Here is a 27,588-nt window from a genome sequence, read left to right as displayed (position 1 = left end):
GATTTGGTATAAAGGGCCAGAAAAAAAAAGTTACCTGGGAGGGTTCAAGGACACCTAATCACTAAATTGGCAAGGAATGTGCTAGTGAGGTGCACTAGCATTTCGAGAACCTTACCTGGGAGCTTTCCCCAGCCAGGATTGGCAGTAGGGGAAAATAGGGATAAAAGGATTTTAGATTATAGAAGAGTAAGACCAGGTAGGGGCAATCATCAGGTGTGAGGCTAGCATAAGTGCCTTAATGGGCAGTGAAGCCCAAAAGGCAGTAAGGACTTTGACCTTGCAAAATATGGCAAAGTCTAATACACCTCTGTGGATCCAGGAACCACGTTCAGGCACAGCTATGAGATCTCTCAACCTGTTTTTACTGTTTCTATGACCAAAAAACTCATGGGAAATCAGGGTCTCATTCCTATTTATTTCCAGAACAGAGATCTCAGATTGGAGAACAATTGTGGAGGAAGAGCCTGGCAGCATTTTAACAATTATGTGGGGGAGAAAGTGACCCAAATCTTTTGGGTGCTATTACAAATGGAGTCTGAATTGATGATAGCAGGGGATCCATAATGCCAATATAGTCCCTCTAATACATTGGGAGCATATAGGGAGGCCTCCTGACAAATGGATTCCTGGGCCATGCTCATCTCAGTGTGGGTAGAACAGGTTTGCAAGCCTCTCAGGTGTATCTCCCCAACTAAATAAGTGGGCAGGGATACTCTAGACAGTTGACAGAGCCTCCACACTGCTCCTGGTTTTGGAAAGCTATATGGTAGAAAAGGCCAAAACCTCTCAAATGGCATTCCCAAGACTAGGGAGAGGCTGTAATGCATGTGCAATGTCTGAGGTTAAGGGCCACACTGAAGACTTAAAAAGCAAGCATAGTTCCTTTCAATTTGCCTGTCTGGTTCTAGCAAACAACATGGATTCTGACAGATGATAGCAGACAACCAAAAACAACCAAGTAGTTGCCACAGTCACAGTTCAGTGCTTAGTGTAGAATCTGCCACAGATCAACAAGCCTCTGGCACTTCAGAAGCCGTTGGCCTATTTAATATATTCTCTTCAATCTACATCAAGGAGGAGGTTAAAAAAACATTTTACCATTTCATAACATGACCATCAGAACATTCCCTTTCTCCTGGGTTTGTGGTAACTCCTGCTCCAGTTACCGTAGTATCTAAAGAGACTGATCACCTCCATGATCAACTGTATGGATGGCATGGGACTTGGTGAGGAGGAAACAAAATATTGTAGATGTCCTAGAAAGATGTGTGCTAGAGGGAGGGAGAATTCAGGGCACTGCCCCATCAGGGAAGTTTTTAGAATCGAATAGTTTTGGGCAGGGATCAGCAAACCAGGTAGAACCCAAGGGCCAAATCTGGGCCACGGCCTGCTTTTGTAAATAATGTTTTCTTGGTATATAGCCAACAAATCTTTTTTTACATGATGTAAAATACTTTTATCAGTTCTGGTGGTGAGAAGTTAAAATTAAGGTGTTGGCAAGGCCATTCTCCCTCTGGAGTCTCCAAAACAGAATTCTTCCTTACCTTTTCCTAGCTTCATTGGTTACCAGCTATCTTTGGTGTTCCTTGGCTTGCAGCTGCATCATTCCCATCTCTATCATTGTTGACACATGGCCTTCCCTCTGTGTCCAAATTTTCCACTTATAAGGACACCAGTCATTGAATTAGGGCCCACCCTAACCCAATATTATCTAAAATGATACTTGTAAAGGCCCTATTCCAAATAAGGTCACAGACTTAGATACTGGGAGTTAGGACTTGAACATTTATGGGAGACACAATGTAACCCACAACACATAGGTTCAGGGTTTGTTGTTTTTTTTTTCCTGAAAATCTCCAAATGTCAGCTCATTCTTTGAATATATTAGTTAAAATCTTGTCCTAATCATTCCAACATTTGCATCTTCTTTCTTTGTGTTTATGTTGTCTGTCTGGTACTAGTTTGCCTCTTATGCCTGGATATTTTTGATAGAGCACCAAATATTATGTATATAAATTACGGGTATAGAAGAACTACAAGATCCATGAGCTATTGTCATGTCAGATTAGCAGAAAGAATGCAACCAGATTTTTTAAAAAATTACTCAGAAAATGAGAAGCTCAAAATTGCCAATGGCAATCTGAGAACAAATAGCCAGATCTGTGATACAAAACCCAGAAAATTCTTTAGATGCCAATTTGAATTACGCTACGGTAGGGGTGGGAGACCATAACAAATAAGTCAATGAAATATAAATATTACATGAATTAGGGCAAAGTACAATACAGAAAAAAAAAAAAGCAAACAGATGAGAAAGGTGAGTTTTGGTGGTGCAGTTGTAGAGTGACCCTGGAGGCCTGAAAGGACCTACAAGAAGGGAATTGATGAGTCAGCGATGCTAGGGAACTGGGACAAGTTCCTGAAGGAGGGAAATGCAGTGCCCTAAGGCTAAGGCTGCAGTCTGTGGTGTATTTAGATAGCATCCAGGAGGCAGGGTGGGTATGGAAGAGCACAGCAGTGAAGTTTGAGCATTGATGGCCTGACAAGGGGTCTGGAGTCAGACTGTAGGGTCAATGGGTCATCTTAAGGGAATTTTTCTGTAAGATAAGTAGGGGATTTTTGGTATATTTTGGGCAGTTATCTGACCTTGTCTTAATAATATTCCTCTGATGGTTGAGGCTTGAGTAATAAGGTCTTCTGCATAGTCAAGCATAGGACCTAACCAGTGATCAACTCAGATGGTTCCAGTCACATGCTCTTGTGTTAGCTGTTAGCCCTTGTTTCTTACCCTGGGCTTTATAGTATTTGACACAAAAAGTGAAGGTAAGATGCTGGTACCTTTTGGGAAACATAGTACAGTGTTTTCAGCCATCTGTCAGAGTAAACTATATAACTTTTTAAGTTAGTAGGCCCTTATTTTAAAAGCACTCGCCAGGACCCAGCAATACAAACCAATGAACTATTGATTCTTGTAAGAACCTGGCTGGTCTCCAGAGAATTATAGGGAGGGGGAATATATGAATGAATATGTGTGTGTGTGTGGGTGTGTGTGGGTGTGAGAGAGAGAGAGAGAATTACAGAATATCAAAAATTTACCCTTGATTATCTTTGGATGCTGGGTTAGAAATTGGTTTAACTTCTAAAATGAGATGTCTGTACAAGTTTTCTATAATAAGCATGAAAGATGTTTACAATCAGAAATAAAATAAGATTGTTTAAATCAAAAAGGAAGGGGGGAGGGATGTATAATTCCCAGATACCAGAAAGGCAGTGTAGCCCAGTCCTTCAGAAACATGGCTCAAAAACAAGACATCCTGTGAGAACCTCTGAGAGAATGGGTCTCCTCTTATGCATGGAGGGGATAATGCAAGACTCCATCTCATGTTGCTGGGAAATTTGAGTTAATGTGTGAAAGATTTATAACAGCATCCAGCACATGCTAAGTATTCAATAAGTGCAAATTATCCTTTGCTTTCTCTGGTTCTCTTGGGCTGCCCCTGATCTGGAAAAGATGACAAGAGGAGGGAACTGTGACTAAAGCCATCCCCACCCCTGTCCCCCTACAAGAAATAGAACCAGGGAAGGGATCTTTGTGGCATAATAATTGCACACAGGAAGTATGGGCAGAGGCTTTTTACATACTAAGGCAACCTTTCTCACACCCTCCTCCAGGGAGGGCAAGAGGAAAGCTTGTTTCCCTTGGGAATCAGCAGCTACCCTCAAGAGCTAACACCAGTCTATTCTGCATTGCCCCTCAATCACCAGACCCTGACTTCTCTGACCCAGGATTAACCCAGGCTCCCAGATGCCCTTCATGAGCCCCTTGCCCAGGCCTTGGACAGGTGGAGTCAGCATAAACCGCTAGGCACTTTCCTGTTATTGAACTAAGGCTCACTGATGCTGAGCAATGAGCCCCCACCCCCAACACGGTTGTGGGGCCCTCACCCAGAATAGTTGCTTATAGGACTTGAGGGGACTGTGGAATTTGTTCAGGCAAAATTTGAATGAAGCTGTGTTGGCAGGCTGCAAGCAGAGCAGTACCATGTATTCTGTTGTGTCCTCCCATCCCCCCAAAAGAAATGAGCACATGACGATGAATATGGAATGCTCTCTACCTGCTCTGAGTGCTCTGGGCAGGAATCATGGCTGCATCTTGAATCAAAGTGACTTAGGTTCCCAGGACAGGGTGGGGGTTCCTTGTTACTGAGGGGGTATCAAATAGCATAGCTGGTCACGTGTGGCATTGAGGACCCAGGAAGTTGGGTCCCGAAGAAGTTGTCAGGGAGTAGGCAGAGATCTCTTCCTTGCTGCTACTCCAGCCCCACCAACCAACAGCCACAGACTTTGTTTTCTTAGGCAGAGTTCATTTTTTACTTTCTCACGTGCGATCTACTCACAATAGCATCCTTTGTGTCCAAGAAGAAAAGGGACAGCACCCCCTTCCTGGGGACAGATTTGTGGTGTTAGCCTGCACCCTCCTCTGGGAGTCCGCATCTTGGTGCTGCACTCCTGCACCCGCCTTCCCCTCCTGCTCAGCTCCCAGTTCCTCCAATGAGTCCCACGACCCAGCAGGGGGCAGTGGTTCTCTCTGCAAAGGCCACCTGGGATCCTATTTCACTCATGTTCCAGTCACGCGGACCTTTCCTGCAGTTCTCTAAAAGCATGAAGGCCAGTGTCCCCTCAGGTTGTTTACAAGCGCTTTTCCCTCTCCTAGGAAAGATGTTTGCATGGTTGGCTCTTCTCACCATTTAGTTGAGGAGCCATCTCAGATCTCATGTCTTGGCTTGACCACTTTACCATCTGCTGCTCATACACTCAGCCACTCTTCTTTTGTGGGTATGCTTCTGAATGGGGTCAGAACACAGGGGTCTTAGAAAATCTGTCTGACAGATAAATGGGCCTGGCATAGCCACCACCCCCATAGTCTCCCTCTCACACTGTATCACTCACCTTGGAGAGTGACTGTACTTTCAGCCAGGTATCCCGCATCCTGTCCACATTCTTGGAATTCCTACTAGTGCTCTGGAGTAACCTTAGAAACCTCTTCTTACCTGTCCAACTTCAAGAGCCCTGAGAACCTCATTTTTACACCTCAGGGCCTGGAGATACACTGCAGAGCAGGAGGCAGGGTCCTCAGCCTCCAGACTCCCTTGCACTGGCTTCCTGACTCCAGCCCATAAGTTAGGGGATCCGGCACCACTCAGAAATGGAGTAGAGTTTGGAGCAGCACACCATTGGAGAACTGGCTTGAAGCAACACCAAAAAGGGCTACCCTATCAACCCAGACCCGAACTGTAAGCTACTGCTTGGCAGGGACAGGGCAGACCTCTGCTGCCCCAACCTGTCCCTGCCCCAGAGTCTCAGCTGTGGGCAGGGGCTGGGCTGAGTGCACCTTACACCCTTGGCTACGGAGGTTGGCAAGAGGGTTGAGGCTACAGGATGGACAGGCTGCTGAGGTGGAAGAGGTACCCTTCCCCACCTCTACCCCATGCAAGCAGGGATCTTTCAGGTGACATATTCCAGAAGTGGACTTTGGACATACTGTTAGATAGACAAAGGTCTAAAGGTCTAGGTGGTTCTTACTAAATGCCATTCTTGCTAAACACTAAAATATTTGGCTGAGGCAGCTGTAAACAGGAGGTGCTTGACAGAAAATTGGTTAAGCATAGTCAACTGCAAAGAAATCTCTGTGTGTGTGATCAAATAGTAAATATAAGCAATGGCTAAGCCTCCCTTTAGAGACAAAGCTTTGGATGTGAATCCCTGGTCACCTTTACTTGCTGAAAGTAAATAAAACCACAAGTCATTCTTTTTTTTTTAAATCCTCACCCAAGTGTGTGTGTGTGTGTGAATGTGTGTATTCATTCATTCATTTGTGTATATATATATGAGGATTTAAAATATATATATATATATATATATTTAGAGAGAGAGATAGAGAGGGAGACACAGAGAAAGAGAAACATCAGTTGGTTACCTCCCATATGTGCCCCAACTGGGGATCAAACTTGTAACCCAGGCATGTCCCCTGACCCAGGGATGGAACCCATAACCTTTTGGTGATGGGGTGATGCTCCAACACAACTTAACCACCCAGCCAGGGCTCACCTGTCATTCTTAAATAGAGCACCCCAAGTGTTGACCCTCCCTTGAGTTTAGTAACAACAATGAGGGACCTAGATTTGCAGGGCTGTTTTTTTTTGTTTGTTTGTTTGTTTTTGTTCTAAATGGGGCTCTCTTGAGATGTAGCTCAAAGTGGGGTCTTGGAATATTACTTAGGGTGAGGGGAGGGTTCATGGGTTGGTCTGAGCATTATATAGGGTTTTACTAGGGTGGTTCAATGAAGGAAATGTTGCTTTTCCTGTGCTGTGTGAGCAAGAGAGAGCATTCACTGAGTGTGGTGGTGTCTCAGTGGAGGGAAAGCCACTGAGGATCATTCTAGGTTATAGGATGTCATAGGTTCCTGGCTCATTGGGACTTCTAGGGTTTCTGGGCAAGATGTGGAAATTTTAAGGTCCTTTTGTATAATATTGAAGTGTCTCAAATGGTGCATGGATAAGGCAAGGGGGTGGGAGATCAATTATCAGGAGGTTCTCAAAGCGGGGGACATGCTGGGAGTGGGTTTTAGGACAGATGTGGCCAGTCACAGAAAGCATTAGCAATCTATGCCCCACTCCCAGCACCTTAGTTGCTGAGGGCCTGGGTTTTCCTGAGCAAGATGTCAAGAGTTCCTGTCCAGCCTGCTCAATCCACAAAAGGTGACAAGACCATGGGAGAAGCGAGACCAGTTTAATTTAGAAATAAGCTTTGGGCAGCTTCCTGATCAGAAGGGAGACTAAGGGTCAACCCATAGAAAGAAAGGCCTCCAAGTAGGGAGGGAACAGCATGGGAGCTGACACTGGGAGTGCCACAAAGCTGGTCCTGAGCTCAGCAGGTACTGGCAGAGCCTGTGAAAAGAATGGGAGTCATGTCCTCATAAAGATGGTCACTACACAGACACCCACCTCAGCCTTGTGCAAACCCAAGCCTAGGCTGGCTGAGGACAGTCCCACGTTACACACAGCATATCATTTTTGAACTCTCAAATTATATGGCCAGCCTGAGTGCCTGGAGGCCTCTCAAAGCTTTTCTCACCTGAAGTGATGAATGGAACAGCTTACTCAGGTAAGGGGCTAAGAAAGGAACACATTGGATTAGCATCTTTGGACTTTAAGACCTTCACTAAGACTCCTGGTGCCTCCTTCCCAGAAGATCGCTAGCTGCCCTCTTGCTATTCTTCCAGTCATTTTAAACAACACCAGGGTCTAGAGTTTTTCCTAATTTGGGGCCCCTTCAGGGTTGATTATCTGTGAATAATCCCATTGCAAGCCCAAGGAGCAGCCAAGAAACTGTCCTTTTTCTTCAAGTTGTAGGACTTTACTCCAAAATAGTAGGCTCAGTTTGAAATGCACACAAAGGGGCCTTATCTCACCTTTGCTTCTGATTGTTCTTGCATTTACATTTGCCACCTGTGAGAGGAAGAGACATCAATGCATAGAGACTGGGGACCCTGGGCCACCCATCTTCTCATACGTCCTCCCTCCCCATCCCACCAGCTCCACAGCTCACTTAGGATGAACAAGAGTCCAACGATGCACAAGAGCCCTGCGCAGATTGTCCCACCCAGCTGCAGGCCTTCCCAGTCTAGGAGAGTAGAGAATGAACATGTTTCAGTTTGGCTCACCCCAACACTCATTCAAAAGATATTTATGAGCACCTGCTTGTGCAGTTGTGCTCACATTCCAGGCAAAAAGAGGAAAACAGACCAATAGATACACAGTACAATATCTGGTAGGAGCAAGTACTAGGAAGAAGAAAATAAGCAGAAGAGCACAGAAAAAGAAGGAGTTTTAAAGGATGATGAAGGACGGCTTTTCTGAAAGCTGACATTTGACTGAGTAGGAGGCAAGCTCAAGGACAGTGCAGGCCTGCTTGGGGGGCTACAGCAGACAGGAAGGAACTGGGTGTTGGGGAAAGCATACAAGAGTGAGGGGCAGAAGAATGCTTGTGTGAGGTACCTGGGAACCCAGCAGCCCATTGCCTCCACTCCTTGTCCCAGAAGTCTTCCTAAATATGATGGGTACCTTCCTTTCTTGCTGGAAGGCAGTTCTTTCAAAGACTAGGTTGCATGTTGGCCTTTTGTATTTTTTGTGTTGGCCATACTGGCTTTTTAATTTCCAGTTCCAGCCCCATCCTGCTCCTCCTTCCTCATCCCTTTAAGTCTCACTATGCCTACACTGGGCTCTACATTACCCCTCACCAACTTTTAACAAAAAGGTCCAGGACAAGCAAGGGAAGGGGGAATGAGGGATATAGGGTCTTACCGTAATAGAAGGGGCTGTATTTATCTGCAGGAAATAAAAAGAAATAAATAAGGACCAGAACTAGGAGGCAGGATATAGGGTCTTAGAGGGAAAAATGTGGACATCAGAAGCAGTTTGTATGGGGCCTCACTCACCAACCAGATCATTGGCTTCAAAGGCAGGCATGCCTGGATGGAGGAAGCAGAGGGATTGGGTGATAATTCATGACTTTAGTGTCAACATGAATCAGCAGATAGACCTCAGCCCAAAGGGCAAAGACAACCAATTTCATTGGACGGCACCGTGGGGCCAGTTCCCTTCTCATACCTTCCCCAGCCCCAAACAATGCTGCTGAGATTCTGTCTCCCATCACTTAGCCTTTGGCCCCTCACAGCCCTTGCTGCCATTTCACAGGCTTCCTGCTGTTTTTAAAGATTTTATTTACTTTTAGAAAGAGGGGAAGGCAGGGAGAAAGAGGGAGAGAAACATTGATATGCGAGAGAAACATTTATCAGTTGCCTCTCCTATTCCCCTAACCAGGGACCTGGCCTGCAACCCAGGCATGTGCCCTGATGGAGAATCCAACCCACAACCTTTTGGTTTGTGGGACAATGCCCAATCCACTGACCCACACCAGTCAGGACTCTGCTATTCTTTCTTACACTCAAAATGGTATAGTGTGTTTGTATCTCTTTACCTTCTTCTGACAAGCTTCCTACACAGAAGCTGACTTACCCTCTGTGTCCTGAAATGGGAAATGCCTTTCTTTTCATGCCAAGTGACAGTTATAGTTCTTACCTGTACTATCATTTCTCTTTAAATCAATACTGTAAATGAAAACACATTTATTTGACATCAGGCTCCCTTTGAGAGATGCTGCCCTGATCTTCACTGCCTTAGTGGGCATGTGAGTAGCATCAGGGTCAGCTCTAGGAGGACTCACCTGCCAGTGCAAAGAGAAGGCCCCAGGTCACTCTCTCCATTTCACAGCTGCAGGGCAGGGCTGTAGGGGTGGGGGTCAGACTGGGGTCAGATGGCCCCCACCGATAGGAGAGCAAGGGCACCAATCCCAAGGATGTTGCTTATTAGGCAGTCTTGGGGAAGTCACTAACTTCTCTTTCCTCATTTAGAGATGAAAATAGTAGTGTTTTGTGGAGTTACACGAGTTGATTAATACTAGTTAAGTGCTTAGAACAGTTCCTTAGTATATATAGTAAGTGTATATAAGGCTTTGTTAAAAATCTAAAGTCAGGTGCTTGTCCTAAGGTCAGGTGAACAAGGTTGGTGATCTAACTCAGGCTTTTTTTAAAAAGTTTTTTTTAATTTAGAAAAATTTTTTCAATTACAGTTTACATTCAATATTATTTTGTGTTCGTTTCAGGTGTACTTACTCAGGCTTTGGTACCTGCCTTCCTAACCCCACACAAAGAGCACGGTTGTCAGGCCTTGGACTATTGTTTCCAAAGTCCTGGGCCTGGGACATTATCAGGCTGCATTCCAAGAGAGATTCCTTAAAGGGAGCACCCAAGCCTGAGCTGAGTAGAGAAGCCAGCAGCTTAGCAGGGAAGTGGGAGGACTACTAGAGGCAGACAGAGCCTCCCACCCTAGCCTCGGCATTGAGCCTGCTCCAGGCAGCCCCCAATTCCACTCTCAGGGTACATACTGCTATTGGCAGAAAACTGCTTGGCTGTTGGGGTATTGCTCCCTCCTACTTTCTCCTTAGGGTACAAGCTAGTTTCTGGGGTGGCTGTAGCTGGAGATAAGACCCCTCCCAACTTTCTGCACAATCATATTGTTAGCTGCAGAAAGGCATAGGGATTGGTAGTATTCCATATTGAAGCCATTATTATCTTCTGGGACCAGCTAGAGGGAAGTCTAATCCACTCTCAGCCAATTTTAATAGCTGTGTGAATCATCAGGTTAAACTCTCTGTGCTTCTGTGTCCCGTAAATGAAGATAATTGTAATAGCAACCTCACAAGGTAATGACTGGATTACATAAGTTAATATGTTTAGTCTAAGAACAGTGCCTAGCACAGTAAGTACTAAAATATATTACAATAATAAATATATAAATACCGAGGTCCTAATGCCATCAAAGGGAGGGCCTGTTAATGTGCTGCTTCTGAAGGCAGAGATTTGTCCTTGAGCAGAAACTAGTCTGCCTCTCTACTATTTTCATGACCATGCAATTCCTGGATCATGATGGTTGCAACTCATTTTACATATTCCTTAGCCAAAGGCTAACTTCTGTTTCCTCCCACTCCCCCTCCCCCCACCCTCACCATCCATATGACAGTGGTCACAGAATAGACACCTTCCAATCCTCAAACTCCCAAACATGCACCAAGAATACCCAGGCATGACCACCCCTTCCCTCAGGCTGGTACTCTGGGCCACCCCACCACCCCCTACCCCTCCACCCCCTACCTCTCCACCCCTACCCCTCCACCCACCAGCCCTAAGTCTTAGCAGTCACCTGCTCACCGAGAGCCAGTTCTGAACTCACCTGAGAGCAGGGTGCACAGAGCAGGTCTGAGAAAGCTGCTGGGGCTGTATTCAGCTCAGTAGGTTCCAGCTCTTTAAACCCAGCAGTCTCGCCCAGGGCAACAATACCTCCAGACCAGATGGAACTGGTCAGACGCTGTAAGACTTCCACAGCTCTTTCTCATTTGCTCTTAAGGAGACGGCTAGCCCTGCCACACCCAGTGCAGTGCAGAATACCTAGGGGCCCCAGGGCCAGCTCAGAGATTAAGGTGGTTGTGGGGGAGAGGGATGAGCAGATTCTCTGATACTTCTCTTGTGGGGAAGATGACTTTTAGCTTCTTCTGCTCAACTAGGCCCTAAAAGAGGGGCCCTGAGGTATGCTGTAGGGGACAGGGTATTTCTGGGGTCTTGTGCCAGCAGAGGGTGTTCCAGGACTTCTGTGTGGGGGTACCTGGGAACAGTTGAGTTGACATGATGTCAGGTACTGGCCTTGAAGCTCCATTTGTTCAGTGGTGTCATTGCTTTTCCTTGGACTGGGTGTTCATTGATAGGGAGGGCTGGAACTGATGGGTATCCCTCAGGATTATCTATCTACCTTCTGATTATGCCCTGATACCCACTTAACCCAGGGAGACTTGAGGCAGGAGGTAGTCAGGAAGGAAGCTCCAGAGGCCCCGCAGGGCTGAGGTAGAAAACACCTATACATGACAAAGACCCCCTAAGACGGGTTGTTCCTGTTTTCTGGGACAACTCTGAATCATAGAATGCGCCTGCGCGCTACCCCCTGATTCATTATAATATCATTATAATGAAATAACATTGTGGGACTCCCTTCTCCAGTAGCCAATCAAGAAAGTCATGGGAAACCACGCATGCGCAGTAGCTTTGAAATCCAACTCCTTGTACCTGCGCAGGAAAAGCCCGCCAAAGACTAGCAGGGGGCTTCTGCCTCTATAAGAATAGAATCCCCCAGCCCACGTGCCCCTTTTTTTTTTCCTCTGCTCAGAGCTGGCTCACTCCTGTGTCCTGTGGTGTGTACTATCACTTAATAAACCTCCCCTCTTTCTTTATGCTATAAACTTTGTGTGTTCGGTTCAATTCTTTGTCCTCGATCACTAAGAACCTGGTTACCTGTGCACACCTGTGCACACCTGTGACAGTTTTTGGAGAGCCAGCTTAGGAGAAGACACCGGAGTGGTAAGCCCCCCTTTGCTGCTCTGACACCCGGGATGCCCTTTTCCGTTATCACCTATTCTGTTTCGGTGACTCTGATGTTCCGTGATGGAAGGTCGGCCGCTAATTTGCGGGCACAGGTCGGGCAGTTAAAAGCCACAAGGGCGCCCGCCGCTTGAAGACTCCTGTGATAGGATAACTTGGATGCGGAACGGGGTTAGCCTTAGTCCCCGCCAGGTACAAGAAAATGTCCGCACAACGGTCAGGCACACTGTGGAAAGCACAAAACACTGCCCCCCACCCCCGCGGCCACTCCCCCAGTAGGCATAGTCGGACCTTCCAAGCGGGATATCAGTCACCACCTCACCTGCGCTATGACTTCCTTTTGCAGTCTCCTCATCAGGCCCACAGATAGTTTTTTTATGCTTTTCCTCCCCAACTGACTTCTGGTCTTTATACCTTCACTTACACCCCACTTGCCTTTTATGTATGAAGGGTTCCTGCTGTCTTTGTACTAAGATACCTACCTTGGGGTCATTGTTAGGCTAGCGCTAAGCACAGTTGCAGGAATGAGCCACTCCCATCTTTGCCACGTGTATACTATCATTGTAAGCAGCAACATCGCTCAGAACTGCACAACGGGTGCCTGCTGGTCGCTGGTTACTAGAATGGCTGCGTAGAGCCACTCTTACCTAATCAATTGAATTTGGAATTCTAAGGTGGTTTACTTGTTCCTATAAGGGTATTTTAATTTCCCCTCTCAGTTCATTGTCCTTCTACGAGATCCGCCTCCAATATGAAGGGTGGTGTTTTAGACATCTCTTGAGGTCCCTTCTGGGAGATTTCAGACGCAGGTACAATTTCTTAAAGCTCTGGAAAGTTACATAGAATATTTAAGGGTCTTCTTTGTGATCTGGAAAAGATTCATTTTATAATAAGATCATCTTGGTGCTTCTCTTAATGGTTTACAGGGCCAGAAATTATTTTTCTAGTAAGACACTTCCTTTGCCCCAGATCTTAAAGCTTACAGGAAAATGAGGGTCCCCGTAGATGAAGAATACAGAAATGGAAATGTACTAGGGCCACATAGTGTCTGGGATTTTCAGGATTATAGGCAATTGCTCAAGAATGAAGGACTGGTTCCTTCCCAATAGTTAGAGACAAAAGTAGACTGTGGTGATTCTCTCAAGTCTTTTAAATTTCTGTCGGCCGACACTCACTAGGATTTCTTTCGCCAGAGACGTCTGGTAGTTCGGGTGGGGGCCACAGGGGACGCCCTGTGGCCCACTAGGAAGCTCCTGAGGCAAGAAAAGGGGGGACGCCTCTCGATTGCAAGGGAGTATTTTTCTCACTAGAATCTCTTTCGCCAAAGACGTCTGGTAGTTCGGTGGGATCCCAGGGGACGCCCATGGCCCACTAGGAATCTCCTAAGGGCAGCAAAGAGAGGGACGCCTCTAGTCTGCAAAGGAGTATCTTTGTGTTTCTTCTCTCTTAGGATCACCGCAGTCGAGATGGGAACTACATCTTCCATCCCTTCCAAATCACCATTGGGTTGCATTCTTAGCAACTGGGATAAATTTGACCCCAAAAAATTTAAAAAAAGAAGAGATTAGTTTTCTTTTGTAACACTGTTTGGCCCCAGTATAAATTAGGGGGTGGAGAGATATGGCCTGAGAATGGGAGCACAAATTATAATACTATCCTACAGCTAGATCTATTTTGCCGGAGGGAAGGCAAATGGTCTAAAGTTCCTTACGTGCAGGCGTTTATGGCTCTGTACCGAGATCCCTCGTTTTGCTCCAGCCCCACCCTGACAAAACCTACAGGCCCAAGTGTTGATCAATTAGAAGATACCCTCCTTAGCTCCCCACCTGTCTCTCAAGGGAGATTAAGGGAACCCCAGAGTTCTGAAGTCTCTGCCCCTACCTTAGAGGGAGCGACCTCTCCACCACCTTATGCTATGGATAACCTAAAGCCACCAGCTGAGGAAAAACCCAGCCCTGCAGGACATACTAGAAGTGGCGCTTCTTATCTCCCTACCACCTCTGCACTCCTACCCTTGAGGGAGGTAGCAGGCCCTGAAGGTGCTATAAGGGTACAAGTGCCATTCTCTATAACTGATTTACAACAATGTAAAGACAGGCTAGGGAGTTTTTTCAGAGGACCCTTCACGTTTCACTAGTAATTTCCAGACTCTTACTCTAGCATTTAGTATGTCGTGGAGGGATTTGTACATAATTCTGACCACCTGCTGTTCCCCAGACGAGAAACAGCGGATCTGGGAGGAGGCTCGTAAGTATGCAGATCAGCTGCATACCCAGAACCCTGGCACTAACCAGCCAGCTGCCCAAGCTGTCCCGGACCAGGAACCTAACTGGGAATACAATACTCAGGCAGGGATCCGGAGTAGGGATGCAATGATAGATTGCTTACTGGCAGGAATGAGAAACTGCATCAAGAAACCTGTGAATTATGAAAAGGTTAGGGAAATCTTTCAGGGCAAGGAAGAAAACCCAGCTCTCTTCAGAAACAGACTAGTAGAAGCCTTCCAAAAAATATACAAACTTGGACCCTTCATCCCCGGAGGGTCGAATCTTGATAGGGCAGCATTTTATAATTCAATCTGCCCCTGATATTCGTAGGAAGCTTCAGAAATTACAAATGGGCCCGCAGACCCCCCTTAGATCAGCTCATGGATACAGCCTTTTCAGTCTTTAACAATAGGGATTTGGAGGAAAGAAAACAGGGAAAGAAGGAAAGGGAGAGGCAAGCAGAGCTCCTTGCACTAGCCTTTAGTAGTGCCATTGGCGGAAACCAGCCCCATCAGGGGAGCTGGGGAGGCGGCAAAAGGATCAGACCTGTTATAAGTGCAAGCGCCCTGGACACTGGTCAAAGAACTGCACTCAGCCACCTCCGAGGCCCTGTCCTCTATGCAAGAACTTCAGTTCTGATCCCTGGCACTGGAAGGTAGACTGCCCCCGTTCCCATAGTGGAAAGGGGTCATCTCCCAAGGCCATGGCTACTCTTGAGGACTGAAGGTGCCCGGGGAACAGGTCGGCCCCAGGGAATACTCCATATTCCCATCTCTACTGAGGAGCCCTGGGTAACTCTAGATGTGGCAGGTAAGAAAATCGACTTTCTTGTTGATACAGGGGCCACTTACTCTGTCCTTAACTCTTACTCTGGACCTCTTTCCTCCAAATCAGTTAAGGTAATGGGGGTCGAAGGAAATCCTAAGGCATATTTTTTATACATTCCCTATCACTTGCCAATTTGAGAGCCGAATATTCAAACACTCCTTTTTAATTGTTCCTCAGTGCCCTATTCCTCTGTTAGGCCGGGACCTTTTAGCTCAGATGGGAACCATCTTGTTGTTCCCTGAAGTGCCATTTGAGTTAAGTAAGGTGATGATAATCAGTAGTGTTCGAAATCAGGAAGAAATCCCAAGTTCAGTTCTGGATGCAGTAAACCCACTAGTTTGGGAGTCAGGGATTCCTGGAAGAGCAAAGACTGCATTACCGGTTAAAATCCAGTTAAAATGAAAATGTCTTTGTTGTTTCTATTAACCATTCTCTACTCGCCTGCACCCTGTATAACGGAATGGGATGAAAATTTTCTAGTGAATGCTTCTCGAACCTTAGCAGCAGGAGAAAACCTGGCCCAATGTTGGATATGTCATCCTAACCCGGAAACTCCTTCCAGATATAATACTCATATAAAAGCCTACCCAATAGCTAATGAATCCTTAATCAGTGCTTTGAATTCCTCTGCCAATTACATGCGTTCCCCTTTTTCTTTAAGAGTCACATGGGAGAGAAATCCTCCTTTGTGTTTCCGTATGACCCCCACTAGAATTAAAGCCATTTAACTACTCCAGCACCTCTCTTAAGTGCAACAGTACGATGGGATGTACCCCATGTTATAATAATACTCATACAAGGGCCATTGACCCATTTAAAGCCCTGGCTTCTCTTTCAAGTTCCAGCTTTCTAGAGAATCTTTCTGAGGAAGAAATTTTCAAACCTTTAAATTGGTCACATATAGTATGCTACCCGAATTATGATTCTAACTGTATTCCTAATAGTACCCATTGTTGCTTTGACAAAACTCACAATGCAGATACAAACGATACTTCTAAATGTGTTACTTGGAAATTAAACCAATCTCTTCAAGGAGTATTAGCAAAATTTCTACCACCTCCTGCAGGGGGGAAAGATCAAGGAAATAACTTAGGCCCTTTTAAGGACTGCCTTTCCCCCCTTGCCATATGCCCTCCTTAACAAATATAACTCCACTAATGCCACAGTTATTGCAGCACCCCCGGGGGCTTGTCTGGCTATGTGGGACTCCCAATAACTGGCTAACAGATCATTCAGAACTTCAAGAAGCTATTGCTTATACTCATCTCAGCAACTCTAAACATGGGGGGGTGACTGTACCTTAGGGACCTTGGCACCCCAAGACCTTACTGTTATAAATATAACCATGGGTCCTGGGAGTCCATCTCTCAGCAGAAAAAAACGAGCTTTTGGTCTAGTAGTGGCTGGAGCTGCTGCCACTATAGCCGCTGCAGCCCCCTGGGGAGGTTTCGCCTATCATGAGGCCACTCTAAGGGAACTCACTAAGATTATAGAAGAAATCTCCAAAGATACTGCTGGTACTCTAGCTGGACTCTCAAGATCAGTAGACTCATTGGCAAATGTAGTCATGGATAACCGCCTTGCCCTTGACTATCTTCTAGCAGAACAAGGAGGGGTATGTGCTGTTATCAATAAAACCTGCTGCACCTATGTAAATAATTCTGGAATGATCGAAACTAACATAAAGAAAATTTATGAACAGGCAGAATGGCTACATAAGTATAATCAACAGGGCCAAGGGATTAAGGAAGCCCTGACCTCCTGGTTCCCTGGCTTAACATGGTTATTACCCTTCTTAGGGCCCTTAATAACACTGCTGGTTTTACTACTTTTAGGACCTTGCTTATTTAATCTACTTGTTAAATTTGTTTCTTCTAGACTTAAGCAGTTCCAGGTCAAACTGATGACGCTCCAAGGTTTCCAACCAATCCCTGAGAACGATGTTGAAGCTGACCAACATACAGCATCTGCGGTGGCCTCAGGAATTCCTCTTCAACCCCTAGATAGAATAGGGCGAGAGTTCCGTGGTTCTCAATAGGCAGGGTCTACTGTCCAATCTAAGCCTGAAGCAGCTATGGAAGACGGATCTTCATCCTTCAACAACCCCAAAAAGATTTTTGAGAACCATGTCTCTCAGGGGGGAAGTTGAGGCAGGAGGTAGTCAGGAAGGAAGCTCCAGAGGCCCCCGCAGGGCTGAGGTAGAAAACACCTATACATGACAAAGACCCCCTAAGACGGGTTGTTCCTGTTTTCTGGGACAACTCTGAATCATAGAATGCGCCTGCGCGCTACTCCCTGATTCATTATAATATCATTATAATGAAATAACATTGTGGGACTCCCTTCTCCAGTAGCCAATCAAGAAAGTCATGGGAAACCACGCATGCGCAGTAGCTTTGAAATCCAACTCCTTGTACCTGCGCAGGAAAAGCCCGCCAAAGACTAGCAGGGGGCTTCTGCCTCTATAAGAATAGAATCCCCCAGCCCACGTGCCCCTTTTTTTTTCCTCTGCTCAGAGCTGGCTCACTCCTGTGTCCTGTGGTGTGTACTATCACTTAATAAACCTCCCCTCTTTCTTTATGCTATAAACTTTGTGTGTTCGGTTCAATTCTTTGTCCTCGATCACTAAGAACCTGGTTACCTGTGCACACCTGTGCACACCTGTGACAGACTGACAGCTGGAATTCAGAAAATACCCAGACCCAACCCTGGTTTCTCCCCTGCCTGCTAGGGGATGGGCAGAGAAGGATCACCAGCTACAGGATAAGAAGTAGGCCACTTTCCTCTGAGGAAGCCCATGCCTGTCTCATGCCCTGCTGGCCAACTCTCCTCTTATCTGTCATTCTACCACATACTTTTAGCCTGTGCCCTTGGCCCTGGATGAACCAGTCCTGTTTATTCTGTAGCCCTTCTTCCCCAGTTTCTCTCTGTTCACTGCTTTCCCCCACTGCATAGTGACCAAATGAAGGCAGGGAAGTTGCCTCCCTTATTCCCAATGCCCAGCTGTGGACACCAATATATAGATCTCGATTAGATTGTGACTGGAGGAGGTAATCAAGAGTATGTGACTTCCAACTAAACCTAGAGCTGGACACAGTTAAATGCTCCTCATCTCATCCCCTATTCTTGAAATGTATGCTCTGCCTACCGGCATACAGTGGGAACCGTTCCAAGGACATAGCCTTGTATGTTTTGAACTGATCTCAGCCTATCAATAACCAATATTGTGGCTGGACCAGTCCTTGTGGTTTTTATTATGATTGCAAGATGCCCTTAAGCAATAACCATCAAGAAACTTTGAAAAAAAAATAAAGGGCCCTGACTGGTGTGGCTCAGTGTGTTAAGGTTGCTAGTTAATTCCCGGTCAGGGCCCATACCTGGGTTGTGGGCCAGGTTCCCTGGTTAGGGGCATGAAAGGAGACAACCAATCCATGTTTCTCTTGCATATCAATGTTTCTCACACTCTCGTTCTCCCTCTCTTCCCCTCTCTCTAGAAATAAACAAATAAAATCTTAAAAAAGAAGAAGAAGAAAATAAAGGTTTATTACTCACAGGACCTGGAAATTACACGGCACACCTGGGGCCACTCAATATACTCACAGGGAGAGGGAGAAAAAGAGAGAGAGAATGGGCCTGGGGTTCTGCATTTATTGGGGTTGGAAGTGGGAGCCTAGGGTTTCATAGGCTTGTAACAGAGTACAGCCAGGGGGCCCCCAAATAGGTATTTTTAAGGCGGTCCAGAACTCAGGGTGTCCAGGATATATATAGGATATTCTCACCCCCACAAGTCTAAACTGGGGGATGGGACACTTGGAGCAGGGCCACTGAGAGCTGTTTTACATAGCATCAGTTTTGCAACTAACCTCAGGCATGGTCATTTAACATCTATAATTTTTAACTGGTTTCATGGATATGTTAAATAGTTGTGGCTAACCTTTGAGCCAGGGAGATGGGAGTGACTTCGACAAGGGGTAACTGGGAGGCAGCTCCCCCTGGTTTCAGTGCCTGTGTGAGAGCTTGGAGTAGGAGGGGACCACGTGACTTTGGCAAAAAAGGAGGGACCTCAAGGCTCTTGGGGAGAGAGGGAGAGCCATGTGGCTTTGGGGCTCCCTTTGCCCTTCCCTTGCTTTCCAGCTCTCTTAGGAAGCTGGAAAGCAAGATGTAGCAGCAATGTAGAGCTCTCTCTTAGCAGTTTGGAAGAATACAGGAGAGACACTGTGGGAAGGAAAGGGGTAAAAGGATTCTTGCTGGTGGGCCATAAGAAGGTGCCACGTGGGTTTGGATTAAGAACTGGATATTGCCGTGGCAACGCAGCTGACGGTTGCTGGGAACCGAGGGAGGCCTGCCAGCCAACCATGGATTACTGGGAAGAACCAGAGGCTACCAGAGCCATGGACTTCTATTTCTTTTCATGAGATACAGTACCCCTAACATGGCAAAGGGGGAAAGGAAAGACCGTGTGTGTTTGTGGGTGTTTTAAGGGACTTTGGGATCTCAGTGAAGACATTAAGTCATTACTCTTAAATCTGTGTAGTTTTTGAATAAATAATTCCTTTTCACCAATCTCTGGCATTGGGAGATGTAATTCCGTTGTGGCAGGGAGGGCGAACCTAGTACAGGGGGTCCCTGGGAGAAGAGGGGGCATTTGGTATGTCTTCCCTCCACCCAACGGGTCTGTTCTGTGACAGGCTTACACCTTATTAGTGAATTTAAAACATTAAAGTGGGGATTTAAAGTCTGGGAAGAGAAAGAAAAACAAGTAGCCCCAATGGCCAGTTATTGAAATCAATCAAGATTTCTAAAGCACAGTAACTTCAGTGGGGGAGGTGGCCTGTCTCTTTATTTAATCTTTAGCTCTTTATCTATGTGACTGGCAATGCGTTTAGTTGAGATAGCCCTCTTTGAAATGGATACCTCATACCTAGTCAATCAAAGCTTAAGTCAGATATTTGCATTTCAAAAAATAAAATAACTGTCATGACTAACACCAAAACCTGAGCGATTAAGGTGTTGAGAACATCTGGACTGTGTACAACTGAATCTAGTTAAGGCCTCTATATAAATTTTTAAGATTCTGGTGGGTGGATGTGGGTATTTACTCTTCCTATGGTTGCCCAAGACAAGCCTCGTCAGTAAATTCCCTTGTTTATTAAACCTGCCACCTACCAATCTGGAATGGTCTACCTCTTTCTTCAGTCTCTTCCTGCCCTCCATGTAGGGGGCCAGTTTGTGAACCAGTGATCATTGACTCAATGAGGACAAGAAGCCATCAGATGCTCCCAGTGCTGGGGGGCAGGTGACAGACAGGCCAAGGCCCTGAAAGGCAGGGCAGGGTAGGGTATATTCAGGTGAATAGGAAGGGGAAGGGTATTCCTAGTGCAAACATGCTGCATCTCCTCGTGAACATTTTCCATACTGCTCTGTTTTTAAGATTCAATTTCTGCATAGAGTTTGACCAGGAGCTCTGAGGTCAGAAAGAGCTGGATTTGAAGCCCAGCTCTGCCACTTGCATTCTGGGCAATCTCAAGTAGCTCTTTCATCATTCTGAGCTTCATTTAATTCCCTATCCCATAAAATGGAGTAATGACAGGGTTTATCTTTGAGATTTAGGGTGGAGGTACTGTGGGAGCTCAGGGCCACCCTATGGTCAACCCTCAATCGTACTTGTGGAATGAATGCCTTTTAGCCTGGTGTATAGAAAGTTTGTGGACCTTAGGATTCAAAAGAAACGTTAATAGCCACATACTTTGGAGCCAAATGCAGTTACTTGCTATATGTCCTTGAACAACTGACTTACTGTTTACTTATCTATAAAGTGGGAACAATGACCTAGCCTACTTTGAATGTTTGTGGTATGATGACATCTGATTATGCTGCTCAGTTTACAGGAGCTCTTATTGTAGTTGGGACTGGCTCTGATATTCACATGGTGAGATCTGCATCATGGGAGGAAGAGGGTCATCCTTAGAAAGACCCCAATGCGAAAACTACATTCCAGACAAGAGAAATGTCTTGCTCAAGGTCACATTGTGGGGACTCAGCCAAAGTTTTTAGATTCCCCAGCTGAGTTCTTCTGCCCTATCAGGCTACAGTGGGAAACACACAGCAAGAAAGCAGGCATTTGTAGGAAGGAGTCCCTTTAAGTCCTCAGTGCTTTGGAAGGTCTCCATGAAGTATAAAAAGGACTTCACATCCCCTTCTCCAGTAGGACTAGTGCTTCTGCCCTACAGCTTCTGTTTTTTTTCAAGAATCTACCAACTCCCATCCCTGTTACCACCAGGTATTATCATTTTTAACAAGTAGAAAGAAAACTTCACCTAAGCCAGGTGGTATTAACACTGGTCCAATGTAGGAGACAATTTAAGCTTGGGAAGAACCAGGAAGAGGGAGCCCAGCTAACTGAGTAACTTCTGCAAGCACAATGGTAGATTATTACCTCATTTCTTTTTTGCCGAAGTTGGCTATAAGTGTAGGTGCATCATGGCTGAGTAACACATCTTTCCCCTCTGAGAGGCTCCAAAGGCTATCTACACAGTCGATGGTGAGCAGCAATGCCTTTCACACTGGAAGTATGTAAAGTCAGTTTCCAGGTTAGTGAATTTGTCTTCTTAGATATTAAACCCTGGACTTATAAGTAGTCACAAAACTCAGTATAGAAAGCTTTTAAAAGCTTTTTAATTCAGAGATACTAAAAATTTAAAAAAGATAAAAAAGTATTTACTGAACTGTCCTATTTTGTAGGAGCATTTAGGATAAACAACCACTCTCTCAAGATGTGATTTCTGAGGGACTGGCAGTGAAGGCTGTTTTCAGGAAGTCACATTCAAGGAGGGCTGCTCACTGGCCCTGGTTCTTGGATATGCATTTCTCATATGAATCCCTGAAGCCATCCATTTGGGTCTGATTTTTTTGTAGCTCTACATGGGAGAGCTAGGTAAGAGGCACTAAGTTGTATAGGGAAATCAAACCTCAGATTATGAAAGGCTGGGAGGAGTGGGTGATTAGAGAACAAGCCTCAACTGGGTGAGTACTGATTAGAGTCTGGAGGTATTAACAGGTTAGAGAGAGAAAACTGCTAGACCCAGCTCTGAACTCTTTCTTTCCCTTCTGGACTCAGCACTGCAAAGGAAATGAAGGACCTTATGTGGAAGGAGGAAGTCTGTTACCAAGAGTGGCCATCTGAAAATCAGTACTCAAACTCAGGACTCCCTCCTCTGATCATGTCAATCACTGCTACAGCTCCCACATTCCCAAACTGTGCTTTCCCACTTATCCAAGCACTACCTATTGTTCTGTGAAGAATGTAGATATATCCTAAAAGCCTTTGGTTTTCCTGAGGAAAGATAACAAAATAGGACAATTGAAGACTGACCAGGGGTAAAATAAAAGAGATGTGGCTCATATCTTGTCTGGCACACAGTGGTATTGCTGGTGGAAATCATGTTCTTTCATGGGATTGCATGGAAAGCATTCCACAGACCAAAGCATGTGAGACTGTAGTGTGGCAAGATTTATTCAGATGGAAATAGAAGGCTGCCCCTGGGTTTCCAATTTCTCATCTCTGTCTGACCTGCTATGGGTAAAATCCAATTTTTTCCCCATCAAGGCCCAAACAAAGGCCAGTGTCCAGAGTTTCTGTTTCATGTTAAAGCCATATGAATGCTTTAGCCCTTTGGAGCCCACATGGTCTGCTGTGAGCCCACATGGTTGCTAGACCTACATGGTTGTGCATATTACTGAGGGAAAGAAAGACAGAGAGAGAGAGAGAGAGAGACAGAGAGAAGGCTTTGTTTCCTGGGATATTATCTCAGGCTTTGGGAGGACCAGGAGCTTTTTCAAAATAACCAATCAACGTTCCAAGTTTTTGTGGGCTTCTGATGAGTCCACCCCCTAACCAATTCTTTCTTTCTCCAGGCTAGACTGACAGGCCTCCACAGTTGCCATCTTGGCTCCTATTACCCATGCCTCATAGACACACTTCCCCCTACACCATTTTGACTTCTACTCCCATATACTTACCTCCTCCTTTATTGTTCTATCTCTCCCTCAAGTGATCTTTGGGGAAACTACAGGTGGTTTCCTGGGGTATGTGTGAAGCCGTAACTCCTGGTGAAACAAGAATGTTTGATTCCTTTGCTTTCCTCCTTTATTTGTATCTAGCTACATATACTAACAGTGGGACCATAACATGAGTACTTTTCCTACCTTCTACAGTGGGCTGAATGTCACAGGCATCAGTAGAAGACTGAGACTGAAACAGATAGAATAAAATGTTCCTAAAAATTTCTCCATCAAGTCAAGCCCTGCCATAATTATCAATAGATAGCTATTAAACAATAGTCCAGGAACTGCTGTCAACATAAGAAACATTTAAGCCTGTAAGGGTTTTTATGAATTTGTTTGAGCCAAAATGACAATTGCTGGGAAACAAAATCTCAATAGATTGAGAAAATGCTTCAGAGAATGGCAGTCATGTACCCTGTTTATACATTACAATCAAAGGAGGAGGCATAAAGGGGTTACATGATAGTCATTGGTGACCAATTAGGTAGGTAGGAGAAAGAAAAGTGGGAAATCTCTGGGATTGGATAAAAGTCAAACTAAATAGATACATACTTCTTTTACATTTGTGGGTATAGTTAACAATTAATATGATAGTTAATAATTAACATAATAGTTAATAATTAACATGATAATAATAACACGAGGGAATTTGTAGTCTCTGCCCTGTGCAGTGGTTGTGCTTTGAGGAGTCTAGAAAAAAGGGCAATTACTTTGATATTCCAAAGGTACGTTATTGTAGATGCAAAAGAAAAAATAAAAATAAAAAGGACAAACAATAGACAGTCTCAGTTACGGTGAAGACTGACCTTTGTTAGGGAAAAATACAGTCCTAGGACATGACTACCTGTCATGAACTGACTTAATTTCAGACCATCCTGTGTGGTTACTTTAGGTCTCTGAATTTGTAAGGCCACCATGTAGACCTTCTCTGAGCTGGTCAGGTTTAACATGTAGCCCATTTTTCATCTAAAGTACCCTATTTTTAAGTTTGTTTTTCAGATCTAAAGCCAAGCCACCAACCACAAAGACAAACACAATACCTGGTTGGGAGAGTCCCTTCCTGTATCCCATAATAAGTGCTGCACAATCCCAGAACACTTTTCTTCATTGTTGTATATCCAGACATCAGTGTTCCAAAAACGAAGCCTGCTAACCCACCCCCAAATGGTTAACCCCAACAACTTCTCAAGTCATAAAAACCCTGAGCCACATACCTGGTATGCAGAACTTGGGACCCTATCTCAGTGTTCTTGCCCTCTGCAGAGCCTCAATAAATCTTCTTTTGCTTTTATCAGTGTCCTTTTCAGAGTTCTCTTATATCAGGAGCCAAGAACTCAAACTCGTTGGTAGCAAGATTGTCTATTTTGAGGGCTCTGGTGCAAGAGGAAAAATACCCCATTTGTGAGAGAACCAGAGAAAGAGTAGAGGGAATCTGTTCTCTGAGGTCTCTCCCATCTGGACCCACTTCCTGGGTTCTATCTCCCTCAGGAGTTCCCTTGCTGTTCTTGCCCTCTTGTCATGCCTTTTTGGCCCACAGACTGAAATTAAGGTCCTTCTGTCCAGCCCTAATAGAACAAAACTGAGTTTGGCAAAACACAGTAGAAACTTTATTCTTTGATCAGGGAATGAAGAAGGGTGAGCTCATGCTTGAAATACACCTTCTCCCCCAAGTGGGAGGTCAGGGAGATTTTAAGGAGTTTAAGGTAGGTAGGCAGGATCAGGGATGGTGAATTTCTAGAAAAGGGGTGGTGATTTCAGGGAAGAGTGGGTTTTGCTGGAGTCCTGACTCCCTGGCTGTGATTTTTAGTAAGTAAATAAAGACCGATTCACAGAGGGCAGAGTGGGTGGTGGGTGAGGGGAGGATGGTTCTGCTCCAATCCAAGGCTGGCTGGTTCTGCTGTCAAGCTGTTTGTTCAAGCTGTCTGCAGGTGCTGTGGTTAACCATTAGCAGTTTGCCTTAGTTTCTGTAAGCAAGCATAGCTTGTGAGGTAGCTTAGACATTTGGGAACAAAAGGGTTTCTTAGATGACAGCCCAGTGGTGCTCTCTCTGCATATTCCTCATGCCCCCCTATGTGTGCTGGGGGCCTACTGGCCTTGGGCCCACAGATCTGGGACTCACTCCCTTTGAGGAATGTGTCAGGAGGGAGGCAGCCTGATTCCTTACTTGCCTGTCTATATGAGAGCAGTAGGAGAGCAGGTGTTAGACTTGGTGGAAGAGCAACCATCTGAATGAAGGGTAATGGTTGAGGGACCAAGGGCTCACTTTCCCAGAACTTGGTCCTGGCTGATGTCCTGTGCTTTGGCCAAGCTGAGGGAGGGGCCTTTCACACCGTGGAATCTCAGAGCCTTTGGGAATTCTAGAGGAGGGGATACAGAAACGATGTGAAGGAGTCTTGAGAAGGGTAATACTGGGGTCCCTGCATCAGCCAGTCCATTCAGGATTCTGGAGTGAAGGCCTGGCTCCCTCTGGCCGGCTCCAGCCTGCAGGAACAATTGGTTCCACCTGCAGGAGGCTACTTCCAAGAGGCCATTCATGACCCACCCGCTGGTGTGGGTGGCTAGAGCTTTCCTTTGGCTAAGGGATATGCCCTCTTGGTGCAAACTGGCTTTCCAGTTCAATGTACTGTGGGTCAAACCACTGCCCTGCTGCTCTTGTGCAACAGCTCCTCTGGCTGCTCTGAGTCCTTTTGTCATATTCAGGTTTCTGGTTAATTCATAGCCTGGTCTTTGTCAGTGCATTTTTCTTTTTGTTCTGCTGTGATGGTCACAGTCTGGTGGAGATCTTAGTCTTCAGTGACTGGCACTTTAGAAGCCTGGAGAACCCACACAGCTGGTGGGCTCAGCACAGGCCTGGTGTGGCAGACCAGCCGAGCCATAGAGGGGCCGCAGGCATGAGGTCACAAGGCCAGAGGGAGCCTGAGGCTAGGAGGGCTTCATTCAGGGGGCTGACATTGTTAGATCTGCATTTGATAATGTCCTTCGTAGGTTGAGAGTGAAGACCTGTGCAGGAGAGGAGTGGGAAAAGTCCAGAGACTTGAGACACAGGTGATGCCATTCCTCATCCACCCTTCTCCTTTCTGCTCACGGTGGAGCTCAGTAATTCTCCACTTTACCCCGATACTACTTGAATCGCTCATCACCCACCTGAGCAGAAATGTCTGTGTAACTTATTTATCTACATCTTTATATAAGTTAGTTATAATGAGATTAAGTGTCTGATGAGGAGAATTATTTACTTACTTGGCAGTAATAGAATAAAATAATGTTTTTTCCTGGCACTGAATATTGAAGTTGAAAGATTAAAACTAGTGGCTCAAGAGACCAATGCCACTATGATTGGAAAGGATCTACATTTGAGCCAGTGTTAGTTCTGTGTTTTGTGAGCCTTGAATGTGACTATGAATGTCAGTGGTTTCTAGAAGCTTGCCTGTTAAGTAAAGAATGTATTAAATGGATTTAAAATGCAATCCAAGCCTGACAAAGTCTTTGTTGTCTCCATTGCAGTAGCTAATCAAAAAACCCTGCAGTCATTTGTTAGGCAGTTTTACCAACAAAGGGGCTAGTGTTTTGTTCTACTCAATTAGACTACAAAAGAGAATAACAAGTATCTTCAAGCAATGTGAATTATTGAAGAAGTCATAGTGTGCAATTGGAAAAATCGTACTAAAAATTAAATAACATTAACTTTTTTTCTATAATGTAAAAGTTTGATGTATAAAGTCTTGAGAGCTAATATTTACACTCAGGTTCTTAAGACACTAATAAAATATTATTGGAATTTTCCACAGTGAGAGTCTGAAGCCACCCCCTCCACCACACAGCATTGAAGAACCAGTTTTGCCACTTAAGATAGTGGAGTTTACACTATCCTGCTTTTCACTGGTGGTGAATAAGACCTACTACTTCCTAGGTGTTGAAAGAGTAGGGTGTACAGGTCTCAGTTCCTTTGCACCTACCTTGGAAAACAATTGGCAGGGCTTCAGAAAACTAAAGGTGTGCAAACATGGTGCCCAGAAGCAATGCCCTAGGTGAGACCTTCATAGCACCTGCCACAGAAGATGGGCTCATCTTAGAAGTGGGAGCTTAAGCTGCTTTAATGCAGGAAATTCTCTCTATGAAAAGAACACAAATTTATGAACATAATATGTTTGTGACTTTCTTTTATCAATGTAAGAAACATCCAAACCTGTAAGAATTTTTATGAGTTTATTTGAGCTAAACTGACAACTGCTGGGAAGCAAAATCTCAACAAATTGAGAAAATGTTCCAGAGAATGGCAGTTTAGCACCTTGATTTATTTTTAAAAATTTAATTTATTTATTTATTTTTAGAGAGAGGGAAAGAGACTGAGAAAGAGATGGAGAAAAACATCAATGTGTGAAA

At 45.2% G+C, this 27,588-nt stretch overlaps 1 protein-coding gene across 3 annotated transcripts; it reads right to left on the bottom strand.

The window, feature by feature from the left end:
- Positions 1–6,770: 6,770 nt before the first annotated feature.
- Positions 6,771–10,994, bottom strand: FXYD4 (FXYD domain containing ion transport regulator 4). 3 transcript variants are annotated; one of them, XM_045842211.1, is made up of 8 exons: positions 10,851–10,990; positions 9,286–9,345; positions 8,498–8,530; positions 8,364–8,387; positions 7,609–7,683; positions 7,472–7,508; positions 7,135–7,172; positions 6,771–6,947 (listed from the first exon to the last, which is right to left on the bottom strand). In XM_045842211.1, the coding sequence occupies exons 2-7, from the start codon at positions 9,323–9,325 to the stop codon at positions 7,157–7,159; spliced, it is 225 nt and encodes a 74-aa protein (XP_045698167.1). In that variant the 5' UTR covers positions 9,326–9,345; positions 10,851–10,990; the 3' UTR covers positions 6,771–6,947; positions 7,135–7,156. The 3 variants fall into 3 exon arrangements, with proteins under 3 accessions (XP_045698167.1, XP_045698165.1, XP_045698166.1); XM_045842209.1 differs by lacking the exon at positions 7,135–7,172 and having other exon boundaries at positions 10,851–10,994; XM_045842210.1 differs by lacking the exons at positions 7,135–7,172; positions 9,286–9,345 and having other exon boundaries at positions 10,851–10,994.
- Positions 10,995–27,588: the final 16,594 nt, after the last annotated feature.

This window comes from Phyllostomus hastatus, unplaced genomic scaffold (assembly GCF_019186645.2).
Source record: "Phyllostomus hastatus isolate PE091 unplaced genomic scaffold, TTU_PhHast_1.1 phas_contig_38, whole genome shotgun sequence".
Lineage (NCBI taxonomy): Eukaryota > Metazoa > Chordata > Mammalia > Chiroptera > Phyllostomidae > Phyllostomus > Phyllostomus hastatus.
Note: the sequence above shows the minus strand (reverse complement) of the source record. Positions and strands in the feature narration are given on the sequence as shown.

Coding starts and splice junctions, on each gene's coding strand:
- FXYD4 (XM_045842209.1), bottom strand. CDS start 9,325: ATGGAGAGAGTGACCTGGGGCCTTCTCTTTGCACTGGCAG. Junction 8,388..8,497: donor TGAAGCCAATGATCTGGTTG/GTGAGTGAGGCC, acceptor TATTTCCTGCAG/ATAAATACAGCCCCTTCTAT. Junction 7,684..8,363: donor ATACAGCCCCTTCTATTACG/GTAAGACCCTAT, acceptor CTACTCTCCTAG/ACTGGGAAGGCCTGCAGCTG.